Source organism: Lepisma saccharinum, chromosome 14 (assembly GCF_977018435.1).
Source record: "Lepisma saccharinum chromosome 14, izLepSacc3.1, whole genome shotgun sequence".
Taxonomy (NCBI): domain Eukaryota; kingdom Metazoa; phylum Arthropoda; class Insecta; order Zygentoma; family Lepismatidae; genus Lepisma; species Lepisma saccharinum.
Genome location: NC_139242.1, coordinates 77,447,651 through 77,473,719, shown reverse-complemented (window position 1 = coordinate 77,473,719; position 26,069 = coordinate 77,447,651). Strand labels below are relative to the sequence as shown.

Below are 26,069 nucleotides of genomic sequence, written 5' to 3'. Positions count from 1 at the left end.
TTTCTGATTTTGTCCCTTCTGGTCTTTCACACTGTTCTCCTCAAATATTTCATTCCTACTGTTTGTAAGTTTTGTTTTTCATTAATTATCCAGGATTCTTCCATATATCAATGTTTGTACAGTCACGGACACTGCCGGCTTGTAATGAATACATTGACATTCAATGGAATCGTTACAAGCCGGCAGTGTCCGTGACTGTACATAAGTTAATTTGTAAACAATCATTTTTGTTTTTTGGCTTATTTCCTTTTCCCTAAAAATCCCTTGTTTATGGCATAATATAATCTGTTTGTATTATTTATTTTAGTGTTTAATTCTTCATCTATTTTTTCCATTACTACTGATTGTAATATACCTAGATACTTGAAACTTTGTACTTGTTTTAGCTCTGAATCTTCAAGGTTTATTATTATGCAGGGTTTTCCAATGATTAAAAGAAGAACAAGAGAACAAGTCGGACAGTTCACGATGACGACGAATATTTATTATAATTTTCCTATTTAAACTTTTTTACGTTGCTTTATATATTTGTTAAATTTTATTTCAAAAAACTTTATCGTCAGATATTACTTTTTAATACAAATTAATAAAATACTGAATTGAAACCGTATAGCTAACTATATTTATACATTGATATAGGAAGTAAAGCTGTGATTCTCACTCTCTTGATTAAGTATTGTATATTAAAAATAATAAAATGACCTGCACAGTTTAATATTCTTGTCATACGCATATTGATATCTAGGAAAAAATCTTCTCACAAAGCAGTAATGCTTCACCATCGATATAAACTATACAGAAAGGGGGGAAGGGGGAAAGTTTTACGTGAAAATAGCTGCTAACATTACTTTTCAGTAGCCTGTTTGCCGCTAACCTGAAATTTTCGAATTGATGTAGTAATTTGGTTTGTTTGCCGCAAAATTGTATATCTTCATACAATTATTACATATACCCTTTTAATGAGTTGATTTTCATTTCTTGTTTATTCCAGGCTTACGAACGACGTTTTCCAACATGTCCACTCATCCCTGTGTTCATAGGCTGCGATATTTTGTCCGATGAAACCAGCGAGGATGGTGCTGAGAATGTGATCGAAAGGCGGTGCAAGCTCAACGTAGATGCTCCCTACATCTTGAAAAAGGTGAGTTCATATTCGTTAATCAATGTGCGTGATTTTTCTAATGCATTTAATAGCATTATACCTTTCCCTCCACACGCGTAAAGTAGTAACGTCATATTGGAAGAGCAAGCTTTTGTTTGTGATTTCTTGTTGTTGTTGTTTTTTATGATTGTGAAACCTTCTTGTACGCCGAAAAGTACAAAGAAATCGTTCAAGAGTCAACCAAATCCTTGATTTCGCGGTTGAAATACTCAAAATATACAAGACAAATGAGCGTTGTACGTTATCAACTCCTTTTCTAACGTAACAATGTAACCCGTACAAGAAATGCATGTTGTAGTCGAGCTTAGACCTTATTATTTTCACATTTGTGTGAATTTACACAAGAATAGAAAGGAAAGTAAGAACATATATACATACATACATAAAACCTGACTTTAGACCTTCGTTTCAAATTAGAGATAACTATTCAGGTCTTGAAGACGTGACATTTCACCCACATATCAACAAACTTTAAATGAAAATAAAAATTATCTTGCTTCTTATGCAATTATCACTGATAGTCTGGTACTGATATTCGTATCGCACGTGACCTCCATAACATGCTGCTTTTGGTTGGCGATGTTTGTTGGATACCAGAGAGAGATTAGAGCAAAGATATCAAGAAAAAAGTCTCTGTAGATAGGACTGTCGACTGTAAGTCGCGTTGTGTATATGAAGGTACAGTTTCTTGACTCTACATAGCAGAATAATAGTTGGTAATCATCCTTTCACAAATCAATTGTAGTGCGTAGTGTAGCACCAAAAAATTCGCAACTCGCTGTTGTTTTTGTTATTAGTTTCCCTTGGCAGAACAGATAAAACAAACTACATTTCCTGTTGTGTTGCTGTCAGTTTCCGCTTCTAACTAGGCTCAAATAACCTTCAGTAACTTGTTTCTGATAGCTTTGCAGATATTGTTTAGTACATTCCTTCCTTCTTCATACTACTTCCTGAATTTTGATTCTTTTCGCTAATGCACCACAAAAAGACAAATGCAAACTATACAATTTCAGTATTTTCGTGCAGAGAAACAAAGTACAGTGGGATGCATAAGTATTATCACCGAAATTGTCCATCACTATGAAGAGCTGATTTTATTTTATGATTAAAATGTCTCGTGTCTAAGTATTAAAAATGACAACTAGGCTTGCAGGGATAAGAGTTTGAGTTTTTGTTGTAAGTCCCCTTTATGTACAGATAATCTAATTGATTGTGGACCTACAGTTTAAAGTTGGATCCGAACCACTGTGTCCCTCCACTGAGTATCAAACCCTAGACTCCTTGATTTCGAGGCGACGACGTTACCAGTACGCCACCGGGAAGGACCCGTATCCGTAACTGTGTACAGTAACCATTGTAAACAGTGTGATAGAATCAAAATTAGAATACGTAAATAATAAATTGTTAGAGAGGTATACGTGTAGCGAAATGTTACATCATTATTTTTTAACTTGTAATTGTACAGTGTGTTTCAAAAGTCGCACAACCCAATCTTTGAAAGTTTATATCATGAAAACCTTACGATTCTCTCAAAGAGTCGAATTTTGGTACAAAATCGTGATTTATGTATATCTTACGGTTTTCATGATATACATTTTCAAAGTTTGGCTTTGAGCTACACTTTGAGGTTTTTTTTTGCGTCAAAATGCCAGTTTCTACTAAGTCACGTGACGTTGATTGTTGACACTGATAGGAAGCGATTGATTGATTTGGTGTTTTAAATTCACTTTATGCACAGTAAGACTAATCGGGACTGCACTTACAATTTAAAGTGGATCCGAACAACTATGTGCCTCCACCGGGAATCGAACCCGGGACCCCTTGATTACAAGGCGACGACGCTACCACTGCGCCACTGGCTTGAGATTATAGGAAGCGAGATGCGCAGGTCGAGTTAATCTACATGGAGTAAGTTATGTGTTACTAGTAATTTTGAAATATCCGTGATTGACAGTGACAAAGAGGTTCAGGATGCAGGGGTACACGGTGCTGGAAGTTTGGAATATTTATTGCACAGTGAACTCGTGCGAAGCTTTTATCATCGATTTCTCCCTTGCCAAGCAGGTAGGCCGAACCAAAGGCACGTGTCTGCCCTACTGAGGGGTGCACGTGCAGCAGGTGAAGGAAGTGGAAGTTCTCGGAAGGAGAGAAGGATCTCGTGCCGTTGTATGGCTTCGCGCTTTTCTTTTTTCTTTTTTAAAAAAAAAGAAGAAGAAGAAGAAATCAGATCTTTTGGGCACTTCTCAGCAAAGCTGATGAAATCCTTTTGTAAGTAGAAAGGGCGGTAATTAACAAGATTTTTTTTTCAAAATGGACATATCTTGCCCTTCAGTCATAGAGACTTATATTTTACTATTAATTGAAGGGCTTGGGTGTTAAAAATGGTAAGTGTCATTTTGGTCATTTCTGAGTTCATTAAGAAAACAGGTTATTAGCAGATAAATTGTTTTCGTGTCGTGTTTACCAATTTCAGAAGGCTTCACCGAGTCCAATGCAAATTCTATGACATGACAATTTCCCTCGAAAATTGAAGGATGGCACATTTTACTTTGTAACGCAAGAATGACCAAAATGTCGCTTACCATGTTTTACACCGGAGCCCTTCATTTGACAATCATAAAATAGAAATTGAATTGAAAATACTTTGGCGTTGTTACAAGTTCAGACTTAAGTCCACTATTTAGATAAAAACTTAATTCACCGTACTTCCTTTCCATAAATATCTATCACTGTTGATGAACAGTTATTTCATTTTTGTATATTTTCACGGTGCAGAGATATCAAACAGAGATTACTTAATCTGCTCTCATTTATGGCATCTCTGATCCATGCTTTCACGTGTCGAAGGATATATACAGGGTGACTGGTAATTAGATGTATTCTCTGAAAGGGGTTAAAGTAGAGACAATTTGCAATAAATTTGACCATATGATACCCCGTCCGAAAATTAGTAGTTTTCGAGATAATCGAATTTCAATTGTTTCTTTAAAAAATGACAATTGTCCACATAAAAAGATGAATTGAGAATAAACTGCTCATTGTATGGAACTTATTTCAGCATTTTCTGATAGCTAACAAATAATAGGTTCGTTGAAAAAAAGTTTTTCGCAAATAACAATCTCATGTAAGTACCGGGTGGGTCTAAACTTACAAGTGATGATAAAAAAAATGCACTCTTAGTTTACTTGACAACGTATTAATAACAAAAATGGTATGACACGAAGCATACAAATTACTAAAATTACTTCCTTGAGTCATCAGCTATCCAACAAGGTACAAATGTTGCTAACATTCACATTTGTGTACAAGATATAATACTTCATTCATCTTCATGTGAATGGAATCAATGAACAATACAATTAAAGAACATTACACGTCTTGCTCAAAGTGGGCACCTCCGTTACGAATGCAGGCACGGAGGTTTTTACGGACATTTGGTCTCGTAACTCGTGATGTGATGGTGTCCTTGATGTGTTAACCAGCTGCTAAGATCCTCTCCCTGAACTATTCTTGCGAGTTTACCGGTGCCTTGTCATGTGGCTCCAAATGTAAAAGTCGCAAGGCGTCAAATCGGGGGATCGAGCCGACCAGGGAATCTGGTCGCCTCGGCCAATCCATTTCTTTGGGTAATTTTCATCCAGCCACTGTCGCACGCCCAGGCAGAAGTATGGATGGGCGTCATCAACAATCATTTGATCAAATCATTTGATCAAGCCATTTTCCTGCCCCAAATCTTAAATGGCATCACTTATGAACATTTTTTGAGGAACGGAATGGCAACGTTGTTGGAGGATGTGCCTCTAGCTACAAGACATGACATGATCTATTAGCATGATGACTGTCCAACTCGATCCCCACGCCTTGCGACCTTTACATTTGGAGCCACATGAAAGAATTAGTTTAAAAGACACCGGTAAACTCGCAAGAAGAGTTCAGGGAGAGGATCTTAACAGCTGGTCAACACATCAAGGACACCATCACATCACGAGTTAAGAGAACAAATGTCCGTAAAAACCTCCGTGCCTGCATTCGTAACGGAGGTGCCCACTTTGAGCAAGACGTGTAATGTTCTTTCATTGTATTGTTCATTGATTCCATTCACATGAAGATGAATGAAGTATTATATCTTGTACACAAATGTGAATGTTAGCAACATTTGTACCTTGTTGGATAGCTGATGACTCAAGGAAGTAATTTGTATGCTTCGTATCATACCATTTTTGTTATTAATACGTTGCCAAGTAAACTAAGAGTGCATTTTTTTATCATCACTTGTAAGTTTAGACCCACCCGGTACCTACATGTGATCGTTATTTGCGAAAAACATTTTTTCAACGAACCTATTATTTGTTAGCTATCAGAAAATGCTGAAATAAGTTTCATACAATGAGCAGTTTTTTCTCAATTCATCTTTTTATGTGGACAATTGTCATTTTTTTAAATAAACAATTGAAATTCGATTATCTCGAAAACTACTAATTTTCGGACGGGGTATCATATGGTCAAATTTATTGCAAATTGTCTCTACTTTAACCCCTTTCAGAGAATACATCTAATTACCAGTCACCCTGTATATATACTATATAGCTAGTCATATCATAAATACTGTCACAAGGATTGCAAGAAATAGACACAAGATGGTTAGGGATAGTGTAATAGTCATAGACAATGCGGTACATGGATATGTGAGGAACGCAAAACATCTATAGCTACTCAAAATGACCACCTTTAACACACTCGCAGTCCTTCAGTCTTTGTGGCCACGCATCAATTGCATTTCGCACGATATCTAGAGGGACGTCCGCCACTGCCTTCACGAGAGAGCGCTTCAAACTGGCGTCTTTTCTTGCACGGCAGTTCCTGAAGAACAGCGCTCAATTTGTAGTCTGGAGAGTTAAGATCGTGGCTACCAGGGACCAATCAGAAGTGGAAATGAAGTCCGGCACAATCGTCTGGAGCCACTGCTGGGTCGTCTTAGCCTATCTGTGGTCTTAGCCTTATGGTCTGGTGCCGAATCCTGCTGGAACCTCCAGGCCTGACTGCGAAAGAGGGTGTTTGTGAAACCCCTCAAGGACCATCTCTTGATACACCTTGGCCGATGTTTTGATCCCTTGCTCACAGAAACGCAGCTCAGAGGTGCCCTCGTAGCTCACCCCCCACCACACTGTAACTGACGCTGGATGATGGCCCCTCTGGACACTCGGAGCTTGTCGGCAGCTTCTCGTGAACTTCTCGCATATACAGAATGCCTCCTCAATACTGAACAGTTTCTCATCGGTGAAGAGGATTCGTCTGTGCCCACTATCGCAGGATAGTGCGATACACGAACGTCTTTGAGATTTGAAGCTTCTGGAGAATTTTAAAAATCTCACCTGCTTTTTCCCCGATCCTCGAAAATCCCCACCACAAAAGTCCGGAGGGGGAGAGTTTCTGTTATAACAACAAAAGATAGACAATCAGTTTTGACTTCAAATATACTTTACTAAGGATAATATTTTGAAAATATATTATCTCTTTCGAGAGATCATAAACAGATCTACACCAATAGCAATCAATACATGCATAATAAAAGTAAAATACTAATGCAAGACAATTATAAGTATGAAATCTAATTGCTTTATATTAATAAAAATCAAATACTAAACTATTTCAACTATTTTGTAATTTAATGGTGTCTTTAACCTGTTAGTAAAATAATTAATTTGCTAAGTAACAAATTAATTCCTTTCTATGTTTTTAATAATTATTTCGTAATTTGTTTTACATTTAATGATATTATAAATATGTCTGTCACATATACATACATACATATGCATGGGCGCGCGCGCGATTGTGTATAGATTGAGATCTTTCTCCCCCAAACGGTTTTCATTGATTTCGCACCCTGGCTAAACCCCATATATTGTGATGGGTGCAAAACAGGAAATTCTTCACTGTAACCAGTGAACAAATTTCGAAGCCCATATTACATGTCGGAATAAAATTTCCCAGTTTTCTTCTTTGGCGCTTGTTCTCCTACTTTCTTAAACCTTATCTTCCAATGTCGTAGCCTCATTGGAATTGCCCGTATGTTGATTTCTCAAATCACGTTTAGAAGTATCTTTGGAGGTAGTCATGATCGTATACAATCTTGCTCTTGAGGATGGAACGCTGCTCGTGAATTTGGCTCCATCCTTCATGTCATTGCGACACTTCGCTTTTTTCACAACATCGTAATCAGGTGGATGTGTATAGTCGTAGGAACACATGGCAATCTCTGTTTAATAAATTTGTGTTTAGAATATCTCCACACTTGAACTTGTTCCTATCAGCATGCGTTCACCTTACAACTATTATTTCTTGTACATTCAACCATTCCACTCTCCCCATCTGGTGCGTCACCTCACCCCTCCCACCGTAGCTGCACCTCTTGTTTTTTCAACACATAAATGTAGGAGAAAGTTTAGTTTCAGATCAAGTGAGATGAGGCGGGCCGGTTTTTCGTACCTAACCCTGTACGAGCTAATCCTTTGAGAAGAAGAGCATCTTTCCACACTTCTGATATTTAGCAACTTCCATTTTCAAGAAGTAACCAAGTTCGTCTTCCTCAGCCAGATATGCTACACAAATACTTTCACAAATATGTTGTTCCTCCGACAACAAAGAACAAAACTTATTAGTTAACGAACTAATGTGTCTGTGTGTGTGTGTGTGTGTGTGTGTGTGTGTGTGTATATATATATATATATATATGTGTGTGTGTGTGTGTGGGTGTGGGTGTGTGTGTGTGTGTATGTGTATGTACGAACGTACAGTCATAAATCAATATACGATAGTCATTTTAGTAGCTCTGTAGCAGAACTTTGCATGATTATCACTTGTCAACATAGCAAACTGACTTACGAAGGATGTAGTAACTTTTTTGCCTAGGAGAAAAAGCTCGCCACATTTCTGTTTTTTTCTTCTCTATTGGGATGTAGTGGTAGTGGAGTGAACTGGCCCACTGAAGGGGCGCCCCCCCCTCTCCCTGGCACTCTTGCCTGTCACTGAATTAGCTGAAAACATTTCTAAAGGATTATATATTTCTATGACGTTACGCTAGGAACAAATATGCCCTTCGCCATTGATAAAAAAAATACATATTTAAAATGACTACCTGGCAAACGGGACTCTTGACTTTGTACTCTGCTGGACATTCAGTTTAATGGCACTAATGAACGTGTTTCAAAACGTTGAGTTTACAACTGCTTAAACTGAATGCAGACTATTTGTAAACATTGTTTAAGAAATTGTTTGGAAATAACTAGTTGCTTGTTACAGGTGACAGTTACTATTTTTGAGAATTTTAACTGTTAGTAATTTTAAAAGTAAGTAGCTGCAACTGTAACATAATTACTTTTTGCATTATAAGTTTCGTTATCAACAGTTACTTTTGTTACTTTACGACACTTAAATTGTTAACTTGTAAATTTGTAACATTGGAAAGAGTAAATTGGCAACTCTGTTCAAACTGTGCGTCTTCTCTGGATGCTAAGGTGAAACGATTTTCCTGGAATCGCCTAAGGCAAGGAAGCGAGGCTTCGTTCCATGTTAAGTTTAGAGCATCCACGCTTTATTGAAATTTGTCATTTCTAATTGACTTCAGTGATTTGACTGGATTGTAAAATAAAATAAATTTTCAAGCAAAGCCGACTTTGTTGTAATAATATAAATAATAAAGAAATGTTATGTTTCAGAAACATAAGTAAATACATGCAAGTCTACATATGTTCATTTTATTATTTTATTACAATTAGTGTTAAATGATTGCGCCTAATATGTTTGCAAGAAAATTCCTGTTAGAAAGTAACTGTAAATTGGTTATATTTTACAGTGAGTAACTGTAACCGAGTTACTTTTTAAAAAGTAACTTTTGTAGACAATGTTACCAAATTGCTTTTTCCATGTGCGTGCTTGTAGTTTTATGCAACGAAAATGTACATAGTATCTTTCATTGTTTGAACGACCTTCAGAACCCATGTAGTCCGTGAAAGCTCGCCTGTTGATTTCCTTGCGAAGTTGAACCAGCGTATCATGAATGTCACGGTTGCTGTAATACATCGAAGAGTACGGCCGTACCATAAGTTTCTTTCCGGAAGAACAAAAGACATGCGGAAGCATTGAAGCTCAAGAATCTTATCTTTTTTACCCCTTCAGTAAGTACTTTAATTTCCGTTGCCCCGTTTCGTATCAGCTCCTCGGTTTCCTTGAAAGTGTTGATGTAAACTTTGAATCTGTCCGAGCAAGTCAAAACACAAACCAGCTTTGTTAAAAATATTGTTGCTATATTTTATTAATTAACTCTGTGTTTGAGCAGTGTAAATTATTTAGTTAATCTCTCTAGTATGACGGAATGCACACAGCTCAGTTATAAACTTGAGCAAAGACATTTTTCCCCCTGAAATTAGTGGAATAAAATTAATTTAAGAGGTCACAATTGGACACAAAATAATTATTCCTGTCATGAAATGCGTAACCTGTGATGGGCAACGGGGCATTCGAATTCCCAAAATGTTCAGGTTTATTAAAATTTGTCTATTAATGATATTTTTGTTAACCTCCTGGGCCGTGAGATTCATGCTGTGCCCCCTGCTGATCAAATCTAACTAAAGAATTATTTAATAAGATATCATTTATACGCCATTAGAAGTAAAGAAATGCAATATTGTTTAATTTTTTAATGAGGTTCCACATAACCAGTAGCACCTGTGTGTTATCCACTTCGAATGCAACATCCTATACTCTGAACACGGAACGCATTATGTACGTTGTGCATTCTTGTGGCATGACTTGTACAGTTCGAATATTTACGAGGCAACTTTTTTTTAAAAAAAGAAGAAAAGAGTTTAAATTTATATAAGTAGGTTTGTCATGCTTTATCCTTATATCAAAGTGAAGAGTATTTTTATACTTTTAAATATATGGTATAGAATTGTCAGGTTACATGGAGTGACACTAACTGCGCCTCACAATCGCTTTTGTTGTCCTATGTCGTCGCCGTGATGTCACTAAATTTATGACACTCCTTGAAAGTTCAAAAGCAAACTCATGTTATCAGGAGGGAACCGATTTTAAGGTGCAGGACCTTTGCTAAACTATAGCTGTTTTCATACCGATCATTTTAGATATATTTTAGGACATAAAATCAAGCAAAATTAAGACGCTTTGTTGCACCTTTTCGTAAGATTAGCACAGTTGTTCCCTTTTTACACCCTCTTTGATGCTTCAGCAACTTTTTCTTTCATGTTTTGTTAAAAAAAAATTGGACATAAAAATAAATTAGTTTCACTCTTCTTGAGCACCTACATAAAATCCTATAGTCTCATTTTGTAGAGCAGAACGAGAGTTATAAAATGGTATAATATAAATTATACCATGTTTACCATAAATTATATTTGCTACAGTGTTGAATAAAGAATATTAATGCAACTAAGTTAGACCTGAATAAAGACATTTCATCAGCCCCCCCCCTTTTTTTTTTTTTTGCACCTTTTTGAAAACATTTTCAGAACCTTTTTCTCCTTTCCCGATCATAATTTGCACCTTAAATCCTTTCCCTAGTTATCAGTAAGGATGTTCAACCTTTCTTCATCAGGAGAATGTAATTCAAACATCTCGTTCGTGCATGGCGGAATTCTCTGCTGGAATGTTATACCTGCAATCTCAACGAAAGGGCGTTCCTTCGTTTAGTATTGATTGCTCCTTGTGCCAGCCAGCATACGGCCCACGCGATCGTAATAATTGTTCCTCACCTGTTGTTTCATCTTAAAGAGAACGCTTCCATTTAGCAGATAGAGTTTCCAAGTAGCCAAGCGCCTCTCACTTCCGCAATTTGCAATTCAATCGCTTAATGTTGAAGGAAAATGTACGTTCTATTTTTAGTGAATGTGCTTCATTTTAAGAAGGGAAGTTTGATCATTCTCCACATCGTCGATTCAGGCTCCTGTCTGCGCATAAAGTAAGTGGATTTAAATAGTAAAGGAACATAAAAGTAGGTGAATAAAGATATTTCGTTTTGCTACCATAGTAAAATTCATACGGTTGAGTTGAGTTGGTGTTTTAAGTCCACTTTATGCACAGAAAGGCTAATTGTTACTGGACCTACAGTTTAAAGTGGGATCCGAACCACTATGTGCCTCTACCGGGTATCGAACCCAAGACCCTTTGATTACAAGGCGACGATGCTACCACTGCGCCATCGGGAAGGCCCTGGAAAATTCATACGGATAAACGAAACTAGTGCTCAGAACATCGGAATATTGATTGATTGAATTAGGTTATTTTACGTCCATTTTTGCCACGTTTGGATAATCGCGACGATGAATAATAGTGTGATATGATGAAATTGATGAAGGGACACTTACAAGGAACACTCAAATCCGGGACCCTGTGTTAACCACTCCACCAAGGAGATCGGCTAGAATATTGAAACCAAGAAAACTTCTGGGTTGTAAACATTCCATTGAAAGTTAATGGGAGTGTCCATGACTGTACAGAAAGTGTTTGTGCACCTCGAATCAGTATCGCTAACTTCACATATTTAATTGGGTAAAAATATTGACAAGGAATATTTTATTTATGTATATCTGTGTAATATTTGCCCTTGTTGGGAATTTTTAAGGGGGAGAATGAGAAATTGCCCCCCCTCCCTCCCTACGTCGGCGTCTGTGCCTGTAATTTCACATTTAAAACGATTTTGTCGCATCTATTTCGCGACCACAGTAGTAGACCTAAATAGAGAATTGACAAACACCAATTGGAGCTCGGTGGAGCTCGCCTTAATGGTTTCCTCTTGTAAGGCATGAGCTCCATTTTCTCGCAGTGTTGCCAACTCCTACCTACACCTTTTTTTTTTTTTACTTGGCAAGGGCTAGAGAGAGAGAGAGACCTATAGCTGGCAACAGTGGTGAGCGAATGCACCTTATAGTAATTTTCCAACTCCGGCAATGTTCGTAGATCGTGACCTTTGTAAACCTACCTCTCTCGGGGGAACGACGTGCCACACACACACACACACACACACACACACACACACGCACGCGCACGCGCGCGCATATGTATTGTAACACAAACAAACAAACAAAATAATAATTGTTGTTTTTAGGATGCCTGGCCCCTATAACCTCGCCAGGGTGCGTGGTGCCCAACCAAAAATGTAAAAGTTTTCTAATGGCTGCGGTTATAGATTACCGCACCTCTGTAGAGTTTCACGTGTTTTTTTTTTTTCCCCCAAACTTCCATGAAACCCTACAGAGGACCTCCGTAATGCATGCAACGTGTACTAACGACTCTAGTGTTATTTGATGTTGTGATATTTTTGGATATAGAGTTTTATTGTGAGATAGATAAAAATAATTATGTTTATTATAATATTTTCTTGATGAAGATGGAGAATGTATGTGTGTGTTACAAATAAAGTTGCATGCTTTTTTTCTAGTGTGTGTGTATGTGTTTTTGATGTTTCGACAGCATCTGAAACGATAAAAAAGAAATTTTATTGTTAATTTTTACGTGTAAAAACAACAACAAATTTTTTTGTGCAAATTCTGATTGTCTCGTGCTATAGAGCAAAAACTGATAACTAATGAAATTGACATTTGTAACTGATCTGAACTAGTGAAATTTGTATTGTGCCATTGTAACTGATTGTACTAGTGCAGAAAATTTCTTATTGTGCAAGAAAATAGATGTTAAAAACTTGTTAAAACTGCTCTGTGACCCTCTCGTTCTTCACGTCGTAGGCGAAGGACTTCTCTGCAATCAGGATGACACTGCATAGGGTATCCTCGGGCAAGGCATCGTGGAACTCGCAGACGACCTTGATGTTGGTTCGATCGTTGACCACAACCTTCTTTCTCTTAGATGTGTTGATGACGGTCATGGGTCTCCGTGCTTTGAACTCGCTGGGCGTGTAGTACATGTCCACGCTTCCCTCGGTCACGCGTTTGTAAGCCGAGAACGCTTCGTAAAGTTTGAGGTAATCGTTTTTGGTCACGTCGAGGTTGTAATTCTCGCGCGGGAACACTTCGTTGCGTCCGTTCTTCAGATAAACGTTCTTGATCTTGCAGTCGTCGAACTTGCTGGAATCTTTTTCCTGATTCTTGTCCCTCCCGGTCTGAAAAAGCACTACGACGAAATCTGGCATGTCGAACTGTATGTTGTTGAACTGCGTCGTCACGTCGAATTCCATGTGACTTCCCGACGCCACCTTCTGCACGCACTGGTAACCGTGAAAGTGAATCGGCACCTGCGGACTTTTCAAGATCTCCGCTTTGTACTTGAGGGCGTAGTTCGTTTCGTATTCCACCACCGGCATTCTCAATTCCATGCTTTGGATGACGCACTTGGCTGCTTCGGGTAGAGTGTTGGCTATCGGCGTGGTGCCGTCCGGACCCAAAGTAGCGTATCGCATCAGTGCGTCGTTGTCGTTGGCCGCTCTTCGAAACGTAACCCTCAGTCCTCCCTTCCACATGATCTCCTTGTAATCGGAGAAGAAACCAGGCAGCAGACGCATGGGAAAGAGCACCGTGTGACTTTTCGTCGATATTTTGGTCCCGGCTTCGAATCCCCCGGCCTGGTAGTACGCTGCGTCCGTTTTGGATAATTTCAACGTTCCCACTGCCGTCGACGTGATGCCTGGATAATCTATTCAGTCGATGACGGTGTTGTGTTTCCTCACCTCCACCTGCGAGAACAGGTGAGGCACGAAGTTGTCCACGAGTATCAAGTTTGCTGCTGCAGGAAACGCGTCTCCGCTTTCCTTCTTCACCACGTCGAATTGAAGGTAGAGGTCCGCTCTGTGAGGATGAACGAACCCATCGCCTACGTCCACGTCGTATTCGATCTCCCTGTTCGCCTCGTTGAGATTGGCGAACGTGCGACGGTTGGGAGGGAAAGATTGCAATTCGTAACTTTCGATTTGCTCCATTTTACATGTATGGTTATTTATTATACGTTGATCTCCACGATGGCCGTCGTAGTGGCACCTGCGAAATCCACCACGTCTCCTTTCTCGTTCGTCACCACCAACTCTATGTCGTCTATGCGGTTGCGACATACTGGAAAATAGATCGGCGAAGAGGGCGTGTAGATGATCGGTTCCATGAACTCGGAACTTGGTTTGAAAGTGGCTATGATTCCCGTCTGCTTGTGACTTCCTAACAATCCGTCCGAAGATTTCGTGATCATACCTTCCGCCACGTTGCAGTGTACGTTCAGAGTCTCTATGGCCAAGAATTTAGGAATATTTGTTGCCGTGTGCTTGATGCCAGCTTCGAGTTTGGTGTCGTTCTCGAAACCTAAAAGTTCTCCCATGGTGCCCAGGTCCACGGTCTCCGTAGCGGATAGGATTTCCACTCTGTGCGTGACCGAATTTTGAGAAAAGTACGTGCCTTTGGGTAATTGAGCTTGCAAAGTGGAAAGATTGTATTGGCCTGGCGTGACGACGATGTGTTCGCTTCCGACGCTAATTTTGTTGTTGTGCTGCGTGACGTTAGGTATGAGGTACATGCTGTAGAATGCACGCAGAGCCACGGATTTAGGATAGACGATGTCGTCGTGCAGCGTGAGTTTCAAGATTGAAGATTCGCTCGTGAGATGGAACACGCCCATCCTAGTGATGCTGTTTGAGGTTCCACAGTGCTTTCTGGAAATCCTCGATCGTAGGGTTATTTATTTTAGAGAGAAACGCGAGCACGGAGAGGCAGAGATGGCCGCAGTTCACGTCTCCGAAATTTTGAATGCGTTCGTCGTTGTAGTATATGGAGGTTTTGTTCGTTTTCAGATAATGAATTAAATTTGTAGGTGGAACGCCTCCGAAAGAATCGAAAACGAATGCTTTATCATTATCGTTTTTGTGGTAACATATCCAATGCGTGCCTGGATTTTCTTGACCGTCCAAGTTGACTACTCCGCATTCTCTTCTTTTGACGGTTGAAGGTAACGAGTCGGACATGAAAACTCCTCTGAAGTGCTTGATTTGTAACGGTTCGATCAGAGATTCAATGTCTCGGTTGGTGAGTGCTTCTGTTTCTTTTTTTTAAACTTTCTCATCACACCCTTGCCCCTTTTCTCCATGGCCAGGTTGTGACGTTTCTGTTCTTCCAACTCGGCCTTGTTCTTCTTCGAGTCGATGACGGTTTTCGCGATGGCGGCACTTCCGCCGGCTAAACTTCCAACGGCCCCCAATGCTGCCAGGATGGCCGGGATGCTGAATATGAAACCTCCGACCTTTTGCTGTTTCCGCGAACGCTGCAATCTTTTCAATTGAGGTGTGCTGAGCAGCAATTTCATTCCGTGTCCTTTCGACAAGCAAGAACGTTTCTTCTCGCGTTGTTTCTTGGTGAGTAACCCATCGAGGGCACCTAGATTTTTAAGATTGGAGTATGGTATCTGGTACACGACACCCTTGGGCTTCATGTTGATGCTCTATGTGTTATTTTCACGGTATGTTATTTATATATATATTCTGAGATTTTTTCTTGTGTAGTTTTTTACGGTATGTTATTTATATATTTTCAAGGCCTCGCAGTCGTTACACAAATTCTATTACGTGCTTCGTTTTCTTGCCAAGAAGTTCCTTTGTCCCCTTGTACACGATTCGAGTTTTGTTCTCGATTAAAATAGATAGCTTCTCATCGGATAACATGTTAGCGTATCGATCTGGTAAAAATAGACTGTATTGTGCGTTGAGCAACAGGCGTACCTTGGGACCATACTGGGTAGAAACGATTGAACCGGAAGTTATCGTGTAAGGTTTGTCGACTTCCAATTCCTGAATTTTTACATACTCGACTGACAAATTTAGCATTTGTTTTAATGCTTGGAGATCACTTATTTTTTCGGTCGTCATATCAAAAAAAATTTCAAAGTGTTAGAGAGAAATTTAATTGTTTTTTTTTTTTTCACGATGTGTGTTATTTATATATACCGAAGATTATTTTTTTTCACGATGTGTGTTATTTATATATCAAGTTTTTTTTTCACGATTTGTATCGTATATATATTATTATTATTTTTTTAACAGAGGAAGAAAGTCCGTGCTTCGGAGAACGCGATGATGTGCGTAATGATATTTTTCTTCTCCTGCTCAGACTTGTACCAATCTACTGTGTACCGTCTTCTTCCCTGCATCGCCTCGTGCAATTCATCTAACCTATCGTTTAATTTCTCCCCTGCAGCCGAAAGCAGAATGTAGAGATCACCACACCTCAGGCCGCTGATCTCCCGAAGATGGTCCTTGAGAACTATTTCACAAGGGATGCGAAATTCCGGCGTTGTTCTTGCTATGATTACAAGTTTATTAACATCTCCGTTTACTACTTTTTTGAATATTTTAGATAGTAGCTCGGGTGGCAAATCAGTTATGCAAGCCATGTTGTTTTTTTTTTTTTTTTACGGTATGTTATTTATATACCCCACCCCAATTTTTGTTTCGTGTTCATGGCGATGGTGGTACCCAGTGCGGCGACCCGTTCACCCAACGATGCGTCTCTGCTCACGAACCTTTCGAAAGCTGCGTGCTCTAACTTTCTGTCTGCTTCGTGACGTGCGTCCAGATCCGTCTGCGTGGTGTTGTAGGCGATGTCGTGATCTTTGCATGCCGCGTCCAACGGATTCACACCCTTGTCTCCTCTCTCCAATCTTTTCTCGAGTTTGGTACCCGGTCCGCAGTACTGGTAGCCAGGTAGATGCATCTCGAAAGGTAACTTGTTGATGATGTCGTTCACGAGTCCCTTTCCTTCGGCCACGTTCCAAAATTTCGGAGGCAGCGTGTTGATGATTTTGATCAGGTAACCTATGCCCTTGTCGTCGTTCACGATGAAGTTGGAAAGTTTCGTGCTGATCATGTCCACGATGCCAACCTTCTCGTTGTAGAAATTACGGTTGCCTGCATTCTCTTCGCCGGCTATCACCAACAATCGGTCCACGAGTTTCCTAACGTCGTCCACCCAAACGAATTCTTTGGGTAACGTGTTGTAGCGTTTGACGCCGCTGCCCGTTTTGACCTGGTTCCAAATCGGTTTGATGAGATTCCTGTACTTCTCGCCGCTGCTCGATTTCACCCTATTCTGCGAGGCGTCGTTGTTCTGGTACAAGGCATCCGTCATGATCAGAATTTCCTTGTAACTCTGGTAATCTTCGTCGGTGTAATCTTTCGGCTGCTTTTTGGCGACGAGTTCCCACAGTCCCACCGTACCCGGATACCTGTTCCAACTGTCCTTGTCGCCTAAATTGACTTTAATGTCGTTGCCTTCGAAGGTCACCTTCGATTTCCCAATCTTCCACACCACACCGCCGCCTTCGCTGGTTTCCATGCTGGGATACAATCCGAACACTTCATCCTTGTCGAATTTCCCCGTGCTCAGGTAGTCTCGTGCCAAAGGACCCAACTCGATTTTATCCGAAGACGACGTGCTACCAATGGCTCGACGTCGTGCCGGTGCATCCTTCAGTTCGAACGGCGTCGAAGGAATGCTCGAAATGGGTGTGGGTACGGCGTAACTTTTAGCTGCGAGCGGTACGAGTTCATTAATCAAATTTTTATTTTGTTCCGTGACACTTTTAATTTCTTTACCTAGACTGCTGATGGCATCGATCACGGGTTGATCCTGACGTTTCTTCTCTTCGTAGAATCCGCGATTCTCGGATTTCCAACCTTTGAAGCGCTTCGCGAGGTAATCGCGAAGCTTGAGATTTTCGTCCTCGATTTTTCGTTTCGTCATGACGTTATTTATATACGTCGTTTCTCACAACGTTGCAACGTTTAGAAAATCGTTGATTTTGTTTCTGTATTTTCCATCGTTGGGTTTTCTCGTCATGTCGATCGTCACAAATCCGAAATCGTCACCGTTCCAGCAAGTAGAGCAGCCTTCCGAAAATTGATTGTAGTTCATGTCTCCGCCTACGTAGTCATCGTACGCATGCTTGAGGTTGGTGTGATCTTGACGAAACAAACATATGAAATTGGCGTTGTCGCGCACTAACTGTTTTGGAATTTTGGAAAACGTTTGAGCTAGGTAAAAACAATCCATTCCTTTGTGACGACCTTGCGTGAAAAAGTTGCGAATTTCATTTTGATTTTCCAGGATGGCGTCGTCGAACACAACAACTGAATTTTCACGACAATCGTCGAGTGGTTTTATTTCCGAGGCGAATGTTGCAATGTCCAGACCATCGTACAGTTTCATCAGTTGCTGGTATTTGGATTGCTCCAAACTTTTCGAGAACACGTACAGGTGCCTGTTCTTCCAATTTAACCAATTCGGTGCGAGGAGAAAATTGTCCACGAGCAGTGTTGTTTTCCCACACCCCGAAGGACCTACGATCAGACAGCGGATGCTGTCGGGAAGCAACTCGCCGTTCTTTTTCTTCGTTTGACTTTCCGGATCCGGTAGACGCTTCACCACGTTCCACGTACTTACAAGATCACTTCGTCCGCGTCGATCCAACTCTTTTCTGGAAGTCCCAGCCATTTGACAAACAGTTTGTCACCTTTCCTACGCAATACTTTCTCGATGAGGTACGTGTCGGGGTGTTTCGTTTTAGAGAGTTCCTCTTCGTAAAATCTTCCTTTCAAAATCTCGCCGCTACTATCTTTTATTATATACGTGTGTCGGTTTCCAGGTAAAACTCGAACCACGGTAAAAAGTTCCGTGCTCCAATTTTTTGTGAACCCCTTCTCGAAGGTGCGTTTGAATTTGCTGATCCTCACCTGGTCTCCAATTTTGTATTTAGCTTTTTTTGTCGTGGGTGTGTACTTTGGACAGTAAACGGTAGAAATTAAACGCTGCTCGTCGGACTTGGTAACGTCAGCTGGCTTCATGCCTATCGTTCTGTGTACCGTTTCATTATAGGTGTCGACGAGTTCCGGCAGGATGTCGACCCATTTGTAATTTCCCCGAAGCGTGAATCGTTTCCACATGTGTGTTTTCAAAGTTCGATTGAATCTTTCCACGACGCTGGCTTTGACGTGACTGAAAGTCGAATAATGTCGAATCTTGTGTTTTTGAATAAACTTTTGGAATACGGCGTTGTAAAATTCTTTACCCTTGTCTGTTTGCAGAAACCGTGGTCGTCTGCCGCCGCTTTCGCGAAAAATTGTCTTGAATGCTTCCGTGACGCACGTTCCCGTTTTCGCCTTCAAAGGTAGAGCCCATGCGAATTTCGAAAACGTGTCTATGACGGTGAGAAGGTACTTGTTGCCCTTGTTCCATTTATGTATGTTTTTCAAATTGCCGCTGCTCATCTCCACGAGGTCGCTTTGCCAGAGGTCGTCGATGCCCTTGGTTACCACAGCCAAACGTTCGTAGTTACGGCGTGCAGGTTTATGCAATTCTTCGACGATGGCTTGCCTTGACATTTTTTTTTGTTTAGAGATTACGTTTCAAGAGAAGCACAAGCGTGATGGGATTCAAAGAGGGCGGCACTTCGCTCGTGTTTTGAATGATCAGCTTATCGCCGGCACTCACGTCGAAAACGGTGAGATCTTCGTCTTCGTGTATTTCATATATGTTGCGCGTTTCGTTCCAACGTGCCAGAGGAATGTTTCCTGCTTTCTGGACACCACGATTCGATATCAAAGTCATGGTGGGAACGCTAGCTTTTCTACCGTGAGACCAGTACGAAAATTCGTTTATCTGAATCGTGCCATCGAGGAGAAACTTGTAGTACGGATGATAAGGATGCAACATGTACAGTTTGTTACCTTCGACGAACGTGGAGATTCTCTGTTGATTGGGTACGCTGTTGATTTCGATGGCTTGCAGAAAATGCAGTTTAGCGAATTTAGTGTCGACGCCGAGCAGATTACTGTGAACTTGTCCGAGTTTATTTTCGATGGGCAGCAAATGCTCGACTATGGTATCCGTTACGGTAGAAAACGACGGTTTGATTTTCACTTCCACGTTCAACTGCTTGTAGTTTTCGTTGAGTTCTTGCAACTTGGCACCGAAAGAGGCCAGCGTCGATTCCTGCGTGGATTCCAGCACTCCAACTTGATCTCTGATGTTGACGACGATGTTCTGAAGGTTCTCGACTTGATTCAATTTCGAGCTCTTCTCGGTAAGATCGTTCACGATGCTTCGCATCTCTGTAAACTGCGTGTGAAGGTCGGCTACGCTCTGGGAAGTGGGCAGCGTCGACACCAGCGAAGCAAGTTCGTCTCGAATCTGTTCCACGTTCGCCGTTTCCGTTTCCAGTCGTTTCAGCATTCGAGATATGTTTCTTTTCAAAGCGTGCAATTCTTTGGAGGTGGGGAGATTGGCCACTTTACTCTCGAGATCGCTCAACGAACTTTTGATGTCGCTCGAATCTGATAGTGCCGTCACCGCCGTTTTCAATTTTTCCAAATCTTCGCTCGAAGGCACGCTCGTTCGTAACGATTCCAAGTCACCCTGTATGTTGTCCAGTACGTGATGAAAATGAGCGAGATTCGTTTCGACGTTTAAATTTTCTAAATATTCGTTCTGCTGAACCGTGCTCAACGTGTCTTGAATGCTCGTCAACGCTCTCGCTTCAGCGTGAATATTTTTAATTTCTTCGTTGATCAATTCCAAGGACGCCTGAAGCGTAGCGATGGTGGTTTGAATGTGTTCGAAATCTTGATAGGCCTCCAATTGAATTTTTATGTTCGCGACGCTTTTACCGATGACCTGCAGTTCGTCCGACGATGGTAGGTTCGTCATTGTATCTTCCAAAGTCTGCAACTTGGATTTAATTTCTTCCAACGTGCCGGTGAATTCTTCTTGTAATTTGGAAACGACGACATGCAAGCGTTCTGCGTCTATATCGCTCACGACGGTTTGAAGTTCGGAGAAATTCTTTTCTATTGCGGAAGTTCGTTCTTCGATTTCGAGTTTCAGTTTTTCCAAATCTTCATTTTTCGATTGAAATTGCTGTAATTTGGCCAAATCATTTTGAAGCGAATCCACGCTCAACTGTATATTTTGAACGCTGTCGTAAGAAGGTACGTCGACATAATTTTTTATCAGCGTCTTCAGTTCGGAATCGATTTTCAGAATGGGGTCGAGACATTGCGTTTGGAGCGTAGCGATTTCCGACTCTAAACTTTTGTTTAAGGTTTCCTGCAAAGCGATCAAATCGGTCCTCAACTTCTTAACTCGAATGTCCAACATGAGAATCTCTTCTGCGTGGTCTACACGCTTGGTGTTGCCGAAAATGTCGTTAGGCATTTTTGGTTAACGGTTATTTATAATAGGATAGACGATTCGTAATTCTACGAAGAGAGGAATAAGTTTGTCGTAATCTCCGAGGAGTTCCATGTAAAGATAATCTCCTGCAGACACATCGTACGTAATGTTAGAAAGCATCTTGTCGTGCTTGATTCGAAAAATGTTCTTGCCAGTAGAAATTTTGATTTCGCCTACGTTTTCCGGATTCACGGTGATTTGAAGTTTCCCGTCGATCGGAATTTCGTAAAAATGTAAATTGTTGTTGAAAATGTAAAAAGTTTTGCCGACGTCTTCATCCAATTTCGTCCAAATGCTGTTGAGGTGAATGATCAACAGACCGTTGAGTTTAGGTAACACAGAAGGTAAGACTTCATGATCTGGTATGGACGGTGCAGTTTCCATGATGATCTGTTTTTTTGAAACCGAACAAGTTCATAGGCATGCTGGTTATTTAAGGATACGGTCAAAGTTTTATTTTGTAATGACAGTCAAAGTGTTTTTTTTTTTTACTGAGTAACAAAATGATTTTTTGTTTTGTTTTGTTTTGTTTTGTTTTTATGAATTTTCTGTTGAAGATGGGCATATGTTGCAGGTTTTGCTTTCTGCTAAGCGATAGTGCCCCCACGGCAGTGTGTGAATTCCGCACTTCAGGATGCACCTCTTATCATCGTGCGCATCCAAAGCAATCTTCCTGACAATGTTGGTTGTCAATTTATGGTTGACGCTCTGGATTCGATACTCTTTTCGTAGAACAGGTGAGCGAGTTTTCAGGCATTCAACATAATCCTCGAATGCGAGATGCTTTTGTACAACCTGCCTACCTACACCCTTGGCCTTCTTGGTGACAGACCCCCCGGCCCGAATTGCATAGGCTTTGGCCCGAAGTCCAGCAAACTCAAGAATAACATCCCCGTCCTTCTCGTCCTTGAGTTTACCGGGCACTTTTTTGTTTCGGGGCAGGATGCCGTACTGGTTCGGCTGGGGATAGCCTGATGTGTCGAAAAGCTCGATGAAAGGTGGAATCGACGCTATATCCTTATATGCATCAACTGTGCGAACATGGTAGACCAAGCTGTCCGTATCTGTATATAAAAGAGAAATGCCACGATCATAATGTTTGCACATTGTACCATAATGTGTCTCAAACATATGCAACTTGCTCAAGTCCAGAATAGTAGCACCAACATAAATTGGCTTTGTCAGGCGCACCACCGGTTTATCCATGTGGACCAGAGCCAACTGCTTATTATAAATAGTCCTTGATTTAAAGAACGGGCTTGCAACCAGCTTACGACATCGCTTCGCATTGGTAACCAGCCTAACGTCCACGCGATTTCTCACGTTCTCCATCGTTTTACCGAACACAGCATTATTCATCAGCTTGAAGAAGTTTTTGTCAAGCTCCGAGGTTGCAGCGATGCGGTGTTCGGTATTGGCTTTGATGTAGGGTACTAACCAGTTACTGTGCTCGAACCTGAGGATGCGATGAATTTTACCAATTGTAACACCTTGCCTCATCAACCAAGCAAGATTCAGGTAATGTAGCACATACCTCTCTTTGGGCTCAACATCCATGATAAGCTTGGGTTGATTCGAGTTAGGTAAACGCTTAAATTCTGGAGCAGGTGGTAACTCGCTGAATACATCATGGAGGTTCTCAGAGAATTTGATGTCCACCTCGGCAAAATATCCGTATGTACAATCTTCGAAATTTTTCATGTCGAAATCCGAAGGATTAACCCACTCGAATCCCTTGTACGGAAGTTTCTGCATCATGGAAAATCCATACAGGTTGTTTACATCTGTGTGGAGGATGTAGCTTGTTGTTTTAGAGGGATCGTAACCGGTGGCCATGTATTGCATAGCACGTGCATAGCGTTGCGTCACCTGGACCATACCGCCTCGGATGCCTCGTTCCAAAAAAAGTAACTTTTCCACATCATTAAGAAGCTGGAGTTTAATCCTGGTCGTGAGCAGCTTGGCCGACCATGCCAGTCCGGGGAGGCTGTAGAAGTAGGCAGGGTCTAGGTGGTAGATGTTTATTGCTGTCGCGCGAAACGCCTGCAAAACGTCCGCGAGGAGCGTCACGTCAAGCTTTAAATATGCGTCGTGATAATCCCCAAAATTTCGACAACCTAACTCTTTCCACATGGACTGGGCGTGCTGGTATTCCTCATCTGTTATGTTAGAGCCTCTCAGCCGACTGTAGAATTTATCCTGTGGAGGGAGCGATGTTTCCTTGAACTTGTCGGGGTCCGTTACGTACTCGTAGGGGTAGACCCCCTTACGTCTGATGAGCCCAACATCCAAGTTTGGAAAACTAGCTGCAGTGATAGTCAGCTGCTCGTCCCTAAGCTTGCCTGCAAGAGCATCAAGGCTTGCATGGAGGAAACGCAGCGAGTCAAGAAACCGAAGCTCGATAGTTGCTTCCAATTCGGGGATAGACACCCACTTACTCACGCTAATGTAGCGCTCCTCGTTCTGTGCTAAGACCCTGATACGACTATCATCGTAGCCGAGATGGGGTACCAAGTGATGAAAATCGTATCCCGAGCCGTTGTGAAAGAAGATGGGAATAAAGCGCGGGTCCCTAGCTTTTAAGTTGCACGTGTTGCACCACGGACCGATGTAGCTACCAGTACCATAATGGTCGTGGTGGTGCACTTTACTGTTATCGTCGGTGAAGACCAAGTTGCAAACAGGGCAGTTGGTTGCCTCCTCGTGCCTACGCTTATTCTTAGGAGAAAGTCGTCGCATGCGCTTGGGGGACAGCAACACTTTTCCTATTTTTTGGGCCTCCTCTACCATCCTCTGCAAGAAGTGCTTGACCGGGTCGGGACCGCGATAGACATACGGCTCGGGGGCAACACGTCGGTCTCGCCACACCACAACGTAGGCGTAACTCGAGGCCTCGTGGAGTTGGTAAGGGGTGGTGGAAGAAACTTCGGGATCGGGATAGCAGGTGGAGAGGGGTTCGAGGAAGGCTTCGAAGTCTGCTACAATGATGGCAGGATGCTTTGCCATGGCGCTATGCATGCTAAATTTTTCTGTCGCATCAGGATTGGGTAGAATAGTTCGTGCAGGTTTGTTGGTACTGCAGTATAGCATGTGGCGAGCGAGCTTCTCGGCAGCGATGTTTTCTCCTTGTAAGCTCTGGTGTTTTTGTTGTTGGTTGTCAAAAGTGATCAGACACCTTCGACAAACTTCTATGCTACCATGATGCTTGCTTTTTTGACTCGACACCAACCGGGAGAGCGAGCGAATAAGGGCGTAGTGGTGTTGTGTCTCATTCTTCATGAGCAGGAGGTTGACTTCTCGTGCCTCGTTGTTGTTGCTCACGTTGCTCACCCGGATGGGGTAGACCTCATTTTTGTTCTCGGTGAGACCGTAAATGTTTATGGCTAATTGTAAGTTGCGAGCACGTGCCTCAAACTTGCCAACATCCGAAAGCGCCACGGGGCAATCTATTCCCACCATTGCATCCTCCAACTCCGACTCGTACTGCATGTAGTGGGTAACGCGGCGCGGTTGTTTTTTCCAGTCGACGGGGTGCAACGCTGCCAGCACCGACCAGACGAAGCACTTGTTATCCCTGTTCTGAATATTCAGAACAGCCTTCTTTGCTGCAACATCTGGTGGTAGAGCGACGTAACTAGACCCGGACATTGGTGCAAACTGACTAAAAGTAACACACAATTTATGGGGTTCTCCGCACAGCGAACCGCCCGAGCCTGTGGCCTCGTGCTCCTCCTGTTTAACAAGCAGCTCTTCGGTAAACTTGTCGTAAATTTCCCCAATGCTGTCACCATCCGCCAGATGCAGCGTTTTTGCTTTCGTTGCATGAAAGAAAGTGTATCTTTCATCGGTCGGCTTCTTGTATGTGCAACATAGCGTACCGTAGAATTTAGTGGAGGAGTGCATAGCCAGTGCATTACTAAGAATAGAAACTATCTCTGCTCGCTTCTCCTCTAAAAAGCTACGAACATCGCAAGAGCCGTCCGACAATCGGACATAATCTTCTAATATTCCTCCGAAAGCAGACCGGTCTGCTTTCATCGCAGGCTTGACGCGTTTGGCGGGTGGTGGCGAGTCGGCTACCGCTTTCCTCTTGGTCGAGCTGGTCGACGGTTGTGGAACAGGTGCTCCGACGACGACTTTGCATGTTGTGATATGCCTTTTCAGATGACCAATAGTAATATGTTTGTCGCACCTGGGACATGGTTCGGTGGCAGCCAAATGCTTGCCTGGCACGCAGGTGCGACAATGTCTTGCAAAATGTTGGCTTGACATGGTTCTCTTGCACACAGGGCAACTTTTCATGGAGCGCATTTTTTTTTCCTTTTTTTCGGGGTATGTTTATTTATATGTGATCTGTTGGAGGTAGAGTGTTTACAAGACAAAAATGCCTTATGAGGAAAATTTTGTAAGCTAATTCTAATTAGTGTTAGTTTGAGGGATTATTTATATATGGGTGGTGTTGTCTTCCTCAAATATGTGCTTTAATCAGCCCTATAAAAAAAATAAAAAAAAATATATAAGAAAAATATGATTGTAGATAGAAAAAACACAATAAATATTGTATGCATGTGTAATTCTATTTAGCTTATTTTTGCTAGACACGAAACTTCTTCAGATTTTATTGCCTACTAGTATATTTTTCTACCAATCTAGTAGAGGTGTGAAACTATGAAAATGTT

The 26,069-nt window shown here is 41.5% G+C and overlaps 1 protein-coding gene across 1 annotated transcript in view; it reads left to right on the top strand.

The window, feature by feature from the left end:
- Positions 1-26,069, top strand: part of retm (real-time) — a 133,742-nt gene that overhangs the window by 47,301 nt on the left and 60,372 nt on the right. Inside the window, exon 2 of the mRNA XM_083136008.1 lies at positions 992-1,141. Within this exon, the coding sequence (XP_082992134.1) occupies positions 992-1,141 (150 nt within the window). The remainder of the gene's footprint in view (positions 1-991; positions 1,142-26,069) is intronic.